This window comes from Eptatretus burgeri, chromosome 17 (assembly GCF_056783735.1).
Source record: "Eptatretus burgeri isolate ZD-2024b chromosome 17, Ebu_testis_v1, whole genome shotgun sequence".
NCBI classification, from domain to species: domain Eukaryota; kingdom Metazoa; phylum Chordata; class Myxini; order Myxiniformes; family Myxinidae; genus Eptatretus; species Eptatretus burgeri.
In genome coordinates this window covers 53,295,595-53,306,620 of record NC_140977.1, presented here as the reverse complement: position 1 = coordinate 53,306,620, position 11,026 = coordinate 53,295,595, and the positions used below count along the sequence as shown (strand labels likewise).

The 11,026-nt window shown below is 40.2% G+C and overlaps 1 protein-coding gene across 2 annotated transcripts in view; it reads right to left on the bottom strand.

Annotated features, from left to right (window-relative positions):
• Nucleotides 1-11,026, bottom strand: part of BAIAP3 (BAI1 associated protein 3) — a 224,559-nt gene that overhangs the window by 47,829 nt on the left and 165,704 nt on the right. For both annotated transcript variants that reach the window (XM_085863421.1, XM_085863422.1), the window contains exons 15-18: nt 9,386-9,503; nt 8,964-9,088; nt 493-583; nt 229-288 (exon numbers count right to left, since the gene is read on the bottom strand). In XM_085863421.1, the coding sequence (XP_085719547.1) occupies nt 229-288; nt 493-583; nt 8,964-9,088; nt 9,386-9,503 (394 nt within the window). The remainder of the gene's footprint in view (nt 1-228; nt 289-492; nt 584-8,963; nt 9,089-9,385; nt 9,504-11,026) is intronic.

Sequence of the window (11,026 nt, the reverse complement as noted above, 5' to 3'; positions counted from 1 at the left end):
AAACCGATTCTATTCTTTATAAAAAAAACTAGTCTTCTGCGATGAAGCACCAGGTCCAGTTCTTATCCGGGACAAAGACAAGTGTTGTTTATTGCTTTACGGTAACGAAATAGAACAATTAGAAAGAGAGAAGCTTAAGCTGCAAACTGCGACTGAATTAACCAAAAGGTGAAAACGATGAGGCGGTTTGTAAGGCAAATACAAAGCTCCATGGGGATGCGCACGCACCTTGATGGATGAAAGCTTCGGCTTTGAAAGCAGACTATTGTACCACTCTGATGTGCCTTTCTGATAAAAGAAGACAAGACATCTTTGTACATGGTATGCATGCAAATGCTCTTAACCATTTATATTTTGTGTGACATCAAAAGTTAAAGGAATTCTTTTGTGCAAGCTTTGAGTCCTACTTTGCTATTGAAGTATGGATGATGATGATGATGATGATGATGATGATGATGATGATGATGATGATGATGTTGATGATGATGATACCTTGATAACACAGGTTATCTCCAGTTGCAGTTCGTTTTGGTTGACACATAATTGCTTGAATATCTTGCTGTTGTACAGAAATGCCAAGCACCTTGAGGGAGAATGAGGAGGGAGTGTGGCGTGGGCATGTGGTGAAGAAAGAAGTTGTTGCGATTAGAGTACATCCAGTTTACACCGCCGCAGGAGGGGTGTCAAAATTATAAATTCTGTTCAAAAATAAAATAAATCAAAACATATTTCCTTACACCCGAGAACATACTTGCAAATGGAAATGTATTCTCTCTCTCTCTCTCTCTCTCTCTCTCTCTCTCTCTCTCTCTCTCTCTCTCTCTCTCTCTCTCTCTTTCTCTCTCTCTCTCTCTCTCTCTCTCTCTCTTTCTCTCTCTCTCTCTCCATATTATCATGCCAGGCAAACAGTGAAAAACATGGTCTTTCGAATAAATGAGCAAATAAATAAATAAACATGTGAAAATAACAAGCAAATAAATAAATAATATAAAAAAACTCGCAGTGATTGTAAAAATAATGGAACCAGAATAACCTAATAAAGACGTACGAGGTATATGGAAGCTTCGACACAGGAATATGACCATTTGGCCCACCATGCCTGCGCCATATTCCCGCCCCAGCACCCTCGCCTATCATATGGAGACGGTGCTAATTAAGGCACAAAAATAAGCTTGTCATCCGTCATTTATCTGAAACATGTGTTGAGAAGGACGTTTTACATTTTATTGTATCATTTCTGAAAATCTTCACACATTGTTATTCAGAGCATCATTTCACATATACGCAGGGCACGTAGCCTGACAATCTAACATGGAGCCTAACGTTTGGTTTCACGACAGGTTTCGGTATGGGAGGGTTCAAACTTTCAAAGTCCATCAGGTGACTGTTTTTTTTTTGGAAATGCTCAGGTATCACGTGATCAATGACGTCATCAAAGTTTTAAATCAGAACAAAATAATCTCCAACTTTGCATCAGGAAGCCACTGTATTTTGAAATAAGAATGACAGATTTAAATGCACTCTGCAACAAGCTTTCATTTGCTATCCAGTTGTAGTGGATTTGCTGACATCAGCATTTTTGTGATGACTTCATCACAACTGTGGATTTCATAAAAAGGGTTTTTTTGAGACCGAACCATTGGTTTTTTGTTGTTTAAATAAAAGAAGTGACAACCATTTTCACACAAAACGACGACTTAAAAACAAGTTTTAACAGCAAGTAATTCGGTGTTTGCAATTGCCTTATATTCAAAATGGTTACAAAATTTCAAGATGTCAGCTGTTTAACTATTCGTAAAATGAGTTGAAACATAACGGTTGAAAATGGAGTTTGTGTTTATTTTTGGCGAATGCTTTATCTTTTGTCTCTTTTTTTTTTTGGTCTTTTGATCACAGTGGTGGCACGGTTCCTGTTGTTTCGATATTGCGTGGCATGTGGTATACACCTGATGCTAAAAATTCCACAACTGCCATGACAAGCTAGTATCGAACTTAGATATCAGGAAGGACAGGTGGAGCACGTTTTATTTGTTTTATTGATAGCATCTGTCAACGAAGTAAATTATCGGCATATTGTGTTTGTGGAGAGGCTTTCTGTGATGAGGTGCTGATAATTAATCCTTACTGACTGTTCCTTGTTTTTGTTCTTTGTTGCAGTTGTTTGTGATCGTTCATAAATTGACATGGCAGTGTCATCGTTCTTAAGTTTGGATCCAGGCAGAGAAGAAAATTGTTTGTTGTGCCGTGCTGTTATGAGAAAGAATGAAAAGTGTGAAGTCCGAGGAAGTCAGGGATGGATAAAGTTCAAAGCCCTGGATAAAGAATGGGGAGGTTTCAATATTAACATAAATGACAGATTTTTTTCCCCGACATGTGCACGATCAAACTGAAGACCATGAAGACGCATTTGGAAAGGTACACCAAAACGGCCGGACGGATGTTTGAACGAAACTTGTCCCCGATCAGAAAATATTTTCCACTGAACAACAGGATGGAGATGATGCCACAGCAAGTGTGTACAAATAGAGCCCACTTCCACTGTATGATATCGGCAGGGAGTGTCGAGGGAATAGAATAAGCGAGAGTATTTTATTTGTGGGGAGAAAAGGATCACCGATTCTCAGTCATGCGATCAGAGTGGTCTCCGTAGATGTGAGCATCAGAATTTGAAGTCAAGACGTCTTGAAAAGCAGAAGATATTCATTGCCAATCCGAAGAACAGATACCATGAAGCAGCCAAAGACTGGAACTGTTGCAAGGAGGGCAGTCATTCGACATATTTGCAATAGACGTTTATTATCACAAATCCTGCTACATAAAATTTGCAATTAATCCACCAAAAACCATTGAAGAGCAACAAAATGAGACAAAAACAAGACGGCGTTATGTCAGACTTTTTTTCGAGCAGTAATGAATTGGGATTATTAGAAAGAAAGGAAGAAAGAAAGAAAGAAAGAAAGAAAGAAAGAAAGAAGCTTTCTTACTCCGTCACTTACTTGGCGATGTAGACATGACTAGTGAGGAAAATGGTATCGATCCTGTGGTGATATCAGCTGCAACTTTGAAAAGAAAGCTTGTGGAAGTATTCGGAGATGAAATGGGGGGTTTTTTCCTGCTGGTAAATATGTCATTGTTCACTCTTCTTCAATGAATCCATGTGACTACAGCATTGCTGCATTTGAAAGGTCATTGTCTTAGAGATGAATATTTTGTTTGGTCATTTGCGAACTGTATCAAAACAAAGGTAAAGCAACGCACCTATGAACCTTCTCCCCTATCTGCTGATTCTAATGGAAAGCTTTGAGAACGATCCAGTACCCGAGCTATACGACATTGTCGACGCAACAATGTATGCGTACTTCAGTCTTAATGAACCCGATTCTGCTCAGACAGAGTCAAGCAACATAGCTACCAAGATATAGTCAATTGCCCTTGACTGGGAGTCTCTTATCTCACACCAGAAGAATGCAAAACAAGCCGAGTAAAGAGGCAGCCCTAATTCTCCATCGTCTCGGGCATGCTATATCACACAATGCTGTTCTCAAACACAACGATTGTTGGTCACAGAACCAGCCCCCAGGCAACAAGAGATTTACAAATGTAACTTCACTTCATTCGTCAGATGACAATAACGATGGTCCTCAAGAGACAGTGACGGGCACTGGGACAACGCACAATATGAATCAAACCCTGTTTCAAGCACTTTGTCCAGGTATGGTCACATTTAGTATTTATTTAGTATTTAACGATTTATTTAGTATTTAACAACGTTCATTATAAAGTATAAACAAATATGATTTCGAAAATCCCTTCGTGTTTTCACAAGTTAACAATGAACTATTGGATCACTGTATAACATAAACATTTCATTCAGTGGTGGAGATAGGGTCTCAGGCAAAGGGGGGAGGGGCAAGAAAACACAAAAAGGGCGCTTATGATTTACAATAGATACTCCATTATTAAATCTTATGTTTCAACTCATTTTATGAATAGTTAAACAGACGACGTCTTGAAATTTTGTCACCATTTTGAATATAAGGCAATTCCAAACACCAAATTACTATCTGTTAAAACTTGTTTTTAGTCGTCATTTTGTGTGAAAATGGTTGTCACATCTTTTATTTAAACAAAAAACCCAAATGGTTCAGTCTCAAAAACCCCTTTTTCTGAAATCCATAGGTGTGATGACGTCACCACACAAAAATGCTGATGTCAGCAAATCTAATAAAACTGCATATCAAATGAAAGCTTGTTGCAAAATGAGTCTAAATATGTCATTCTTATTCGCCCGATTCTGCGATCATTTGCACTGGGCCAACACCGATATGTGTCAGATATTGAGGGGAACGCTCGAATATAATAATTATATGGAGGTTTAGAATGAAAAGGATATTGATATGTGTCAGATGGAGAAATGGAGGGGAAAAAAAAGAATACCAATATAACTAGTACAGAAATGGGTTGAAAAGTATATGCCGCCCGTATCATGCACAACGTGGCGTGGTTGTCATTTTACTATTATCGGCCTCGATTGAGGGATCTCTTGAGCGCCCTTTCTAAGGTGCTGTTTCTTCCGTCTCCTCGGTACGTGTTCCGTGCAGCGTGGGCGTCGTGCTGGGTGTGTTTCCTGTCCATTGGGTGGAAATTACCGTGTTTGGCAGGCTGTGTTTTTTAGGGAGGGGTGTCCAATGTAATGCCTGCTTGGCCTTTGCTGAGGACTCATCTCACAGCTAAGGCTGCACGTGGCTCAGATTTACCTCATGAATAATCAGAAAAGAAGAGTAGGAATGATGTTAGAAATGAAATGAAGAAGAAATGATGTAAGCAAACCTAGTTGTGAGATCCTCGCAACGCATGCCTCTGTTGTCCCGCTAGACAAAAGTGAAGGGACTATCTACACGTATATTAATGGAATAACTGTCTTGGGACCACTGTATGTTGGATGTCTGCGGTTCTAAGAACCGCAACAATATATATGTATGTATACATGTATGTATGTATCATGGAGGGAAAGTATTTTGTATGTTGTATGTATGTATGTATGTATGTATGTATGTATGTATGTATGTATGTGTATGGCTGTTGAATGTTTCGTCTACTCCTCCAAGAGGATTTGACCTCGGAAGCTGAAACTTTCAGGGATTACTCAGGACGCCCTCTCAGTGTGTTTCCTGAAGTTTTGTTTGATTCCATTAAGTTTTGAAGAAAAACTTTTTTCGCTCATCTTGGCATTTTCTTCTTTTGGGGATGGGGAGTGCAATTGTAATTATCCGAGCTATATAACCCCAATGTAATACATATGCACATAAGCAGTACGCATGTTTTTGCTTTATGTACATAACCCAAGCTATGTTTTTATTTTTGGGAGTGATCGAGGCAGCAAACTGTTGCCTCTACACCACCCGAACAAAGAGATATCAGAAGAACATGTTGCACGTATGAAACAAGATCGCCTGTAGGGTGGGTACTCTGCTATGGTATTAATAATCATAAAGATAAAAACATGACCCCCCCCCCCTCCCCCTGGCCTCTCCCGCAGGGAGGGAGTGTTTCTAGTAACTATAAATAAGGTATCCTATAGCAAGGAGAGAAATGCTAAAAGGAGGCAAAAACAAATTCTAGATCAAGCTTTTTGAATTGATGTGAAAAATATTGATTTCTTGAATCATGACGAGTAAAGGAGGAGGAAACAGCATAACACAAGACTTTCACAATTTCAATCAATTACTGGGGTTTTTTTTCTATCCATGATCAAGGCTCAAGGGAGAGCAATGAGACAGCTCGGGTGAAAAGGCAATGTAGTGGGTGCACAGGTGGACAAAACCAAGAGAATGGATAAGCAGGTAAAAACAAAAAAGAGAGAACAAGACAAAGGGAAGAAATGCAGAAACCTACAATAAGAGAGGGTTGGGATCGGATTGGTTAATGGGGGTAATAAAGATTGCAGATGAGGATGGTGGATGATGTGAGATGGCGCGGTGTGCTACCGGGAGGGAAGCCCGAGAGGGAAGAGTGCGATTAAATGGTTTCCAGGAAGGTGGTTTTAAAAACGGAGTGGTGAACTGTTTGCATTTTTAATGGCGACTATTTGTGTTGCGTCTCACTTGAAAGGTCAAACCATGTTTGATAAACAGCGGTATTTGCACAACCTTTCCAGCATCGTGAAGGCAAACTATATTATTTGGACTTTGAGATGCTTGATGTGAAAATATAGAAATGCTCTCGGTGGGAGTAAATTCTCATTTGAGATTTGAGGGTAAACAGCATGTATTTTTTCTGGCTCTGCACAGCTTGCTTAGCTCAAGCATGGACCTTGGTTCAAGGTATTGGCTCACAGTGGGCTACTCTTTTCAAAAGATACCATGGGATCTTTTTCATCCACAACCTATATGCAGACGGGACAGCCGACTGCACGTCGCCATCTGAAGGGTGGAGTGCTCCGACATGGACCACCTCCTTGCTGACACTGCACCAGAACACAGCAGTTTTTAATCCAAGTTGCCTTGCCAATGAACTCGATGGTGAGCATGCTATCAAATGAGTTATCCTGAAGAACCCAATAACCTTAGCTCAAACAGAACAGAAAGAAACCGAATTGCAAGGTCGCAAAGACATCAGCACAATGATAGTGGAACCTAAAAGACTTCACATCGAGTTATGATCGAGTCGTAACTATTTTGAAATGGATGACAAACAAGAGCTGGCTTAACAATCCCTCCATGATAAACTCCAAAAGCAGAATCCATAAGAGATACGTTAGATTGGAAGCAAAAGAACCCAGGAGGCCCTGGAAGGGGGCATTGTTTGTCCATTTTCACCAAACTCGAGCATATGACGTAGCCATAGAAAAATTGCAGGATGTTTTTGAGCTTGCATCTCTTTGTCTCTGCCGAGTGATGATGTATTTAGTCAATTTAACACAGCCAGAGTGAATCTGCACGGCAGCAATCATCTTTCCCAGCTCAAGAGTCGCACTCGAGTGGCTTTGACCTGTCGTGCATTGCATCCTGAAGTCCCGTGTGTTGGACACAACTGTAACACCATCTGCGATTGGTCAATGAGGGCAGCTTTCCTTTACTCAGCCAACAACAAAGCAAAATAAATAAAACAAGAGGACCAAACGTGTCACGTGAAAATCGCTGGTGATTAGAGCACATCCAGTTCACACCGCCGCAGTCTTGAGCTGGAATCGATTTCCAATCTACAGTATACCAGTTTGTTTACTCCAGAGGCCCCTGATTTCCATCACAATCAATGTTCTGGCCTTTTGGTCCTCAAAAATGAAATTGGTTGATGAGCTTCACCGTCATAATAACCATATCAACACACTCATCTAAAAATAATTAATAAAACGTGTTCAAGTATTTGCCTCGGCCCGTTAATTAGTTTTGTGACATGGCTTCGTATAACGGTTCTGATGCACTGCTAACTATCCGTGATGTTTCTTGTAAAGCAAAGTTTCAACTACGTTCTCCTGTTCTTCGCTTGATCTGTCAACGTAAAATGATCTCTGGCAACACGAAGTACAAAGGTTTGAGGACGTACATGCCTTATTGCCCATGACCGTTGAAAGGATAATTCATTCCGGATGTCATTTTTGCACGATTCCCAAACCTCGATATTGCTCGAAATTGTCATCTTCTCACGGAGCTGACTTGACAATAAGAAAATCTCAAGTTGGAGTCAAACATTTATTCCTTATTAGAAAATGGTACATCTGATAAGTCGACATTTTTCAGACTGCACACCATGTGGAAGGACAGCAAGGTAAAACAGTTGATTGCTGGACAAAGAAGGGCCTCTGGCAATGTGAAAATCTCAGGTTCAAGTACAACCTTTGTTCCAAACAACTTTTCGGTTGCTAATATAGCACCTGTTGGATATAATAAGTTGTTATTAAATTCATCAAGTTTACTAAAATTTAACCAAAATATGAAACAGACTTATGGTTTATAGATTACATTCTGAGACTGGGAGGTCGGTGGTTCAAACCCTGGCCGAGTTATACCAAAGATTTTATAAAGGGAACGTGCTGCTTCCTCGCTTGAGGTTCAGCATTTGAAGGGATAAGAGCACGGACAATCCTTCATAAGTTAGCATCCATGGGCAAGAGAAAATTCCTCTGAAGGAAATGCTCTGCTGAGTGCAGTGAGAAAGGCTGTGCCATTGTTGTGACGTCACTGGTAGCCACAGTACCCTGGGAAGTGGTGGCACTTCCCCCAAGCTCAGTGGCTGTGTTTGTCTCATCTATCAGTCTTGTGTTGTGTCTTGTCTATTCATCTGTATGTGCATGTGTGTGAGATATGTTTGTCAGCTCCACTATGAGCCTCAGATACTGCAAATAAATAAATGAATAAATAAATGAATAAAACAGCATTAATGTTTCTAATTTTCATGAACTTCAAGAAATCCAATTAATTTGGTATAATGTGTTTGCGAAACTACACGTTTACCTGCTCAACACAAAATGTTCCACCAAGCAAGAGATGTACAAATACAGGTTTTTTTTTTTTAATCCACGTATTTCAGAAAACTAGTCGAAACATAATCTCTGATGAGCCAATGGAAGGTCACGATTTACATAGCCAGGTATGGGGAAAGAATGAATAATATGCTCAGTGCTACACTCAACGTGCATCAAGAATGTTAAATCTGGTCAGGATCCGGCCCAAAGGTCTCTGGCTTTTGCAAAACATGCCATTAAAATTTTATTTTCCAACAAGCAATACGTGCACGGCCTTGCTTAGCTATAGTATCGCCATGACCTTCACATTCAATGAATGATAACCATGCAGAGAAAATTAACAACCTGTAAAACCCCAACAATTCCTTATATTTCTACCTATTCAATGACTCGTTAGGCTTGTTAGCTTCTCTGTGAAGTCTGAGATATCTAGGCCAATGGCATCTAACACTTTCACATTCCACACAAGTGAGACAGACAGATAGAGAAATGATCATACTTGAGTAGCCCACTGAGCCTCTGCAGTGAGGCCGGTTCAGCGGCAGGGAAGAACTCACGGATATTGTGTATCTTCTCCAAGCTATTATCGGCAAACATGACAAAGGTTGCACTCAGAGCTTCACCCTGGAACATACATGCACGTTGAGCATTTTTAGCTCGTAAAACGATAAATGGAGGGGAACCAAAAGATGTGTGTACGATAGGCCTAGTACAGTAAGTATAAAGAGTTTGAATTACCGTATCTGCGCAGAGCTATTGGAATAAGCCATTAACGACATCCAATGGCTTTCATAATGAGGTAAGGTCAAATAAGTGAAGCAACAGCAAACTTGCAAGTACCAAATCTCAATGCAATTCAACTTCGAGGCTAAATTAGGCAAAAAACACACACGACTTAAGAATTTCAACATAAAGAGAAACCTGCTGTCTGGTCAGTGTCCCAGTCTCCCAAACTCTGTCCAGCTCTTGCAACAAGTCCAGCAGGTGGTCGTAAGAAACATCGTAGTGGAAGCAATGTTTGGAGTACACCTGCCATTGCCTGAGCAAACACACAGGACAATTTCAACATGGAGAACAGGGTGAGCCAGGATTTGAAAAAGCACATGCATTCAAGAGATTCCAAGCTCTCTTCCCACACATGGGCAATATAAACGTAACTCGAATGGCACTCGGTAAAGCTCATACCTCTGCCAGGCTGAACAGTTTACGGTTTCTATCTCACTGAAAGGTCGTATCTTGATCCGGACCTGAACCAAAATCTCATCAGCTTGTTCTTGTCAGACGAATCCGTTCACAACATTTTGACAACATCGTTCACAATGTTCACAACATCCATCCATCCATTGGGACCAGACTCTGTGCAGATCGTTGGTGCTGCCGAAGCAGTCTCCTTGGCTATTGGGCACAATCCTGGACGGGTCGCCGAATGCCGACACAGAATACTAGCAAGCTGGCACTCATTTTGCTGACCTCGGAAGGATGACAGGTCGCGTTAACCCCACCTGGTATTAATTCAACAGCTGAGCAGGATTTGAACTCAGGACCCTAGGATCCCAAGCCCGGCACCCTAACCATAAAGCCAACACCAGGCATGTTTTGAAATATCATGTTAAATATCGTTTTTATCCCATCCCTCAATGGTAAAGAATAACTTCAATTTTTTTTTAATTAATTCTCGTATTCGGATCTGGATCTTCACCAAAATGTAATTGATTCGTCCTTGTCATACACCAAAGTTGTCCACCAAGTTTCGTCTAAATCTGTCCATAACTTTTTGAGATATCCTGCTCACAGACAGACAGATAAACGAACACAGACAGCCAGGGGTGAAAACATAACCTCCGTCCACCTTCATTGGAGGAGGTAACTATACAACCATTCAGTTAATCCTTCCTCAACATTTGTTCCTCTTCATTATTAATATTCCCCCCATGTTAACCATTTTGCATGCTCTATCGCCAGTCGTCGATGTACACAAAGAATATGTAGTATTTGATTGGACATTATGGATCAAGAATATTGGTTTTATCTCAATAATTATAGTCATAATACAACTGAAGTGTAACAACCATTATATGTTAAATACATGTAAGATGAGACTTAATTGGTGTCTTCACTGTTAATAAGCAGTAAATCAAAGGCGTTTCAGGTGCGAAACCTGTTCGATTCTCAGTTTGTTCCACCAATATATTTTAATTGTTATTGTGGGGGTCCGACTTGATCCTTATCTCTCATTATAAAAATTTAACTCGGATAACAGCTTTCGTTCTGGCATGAGGAAAGCCGGACGAATCACACCTGAACTATGCTGTCAGGTAGAGGTGGAAGCAGTCTTTGTGAAAAAAAAAACATAGCACCAAATTTACTCTAACAATCTCCTCCTTGGTGGTTCTGTTCTGCATACACAAATATAAATGACAGCCTGTCTACATTGATGTTTTGGAGAAGAGGTGAATGAACGATGAACGATTAACTATCTCTACATACATATATATATATATATATATATATATATATATATATATATATATATATCTCTCTCTCTCTCTCTCTCTGACTGAC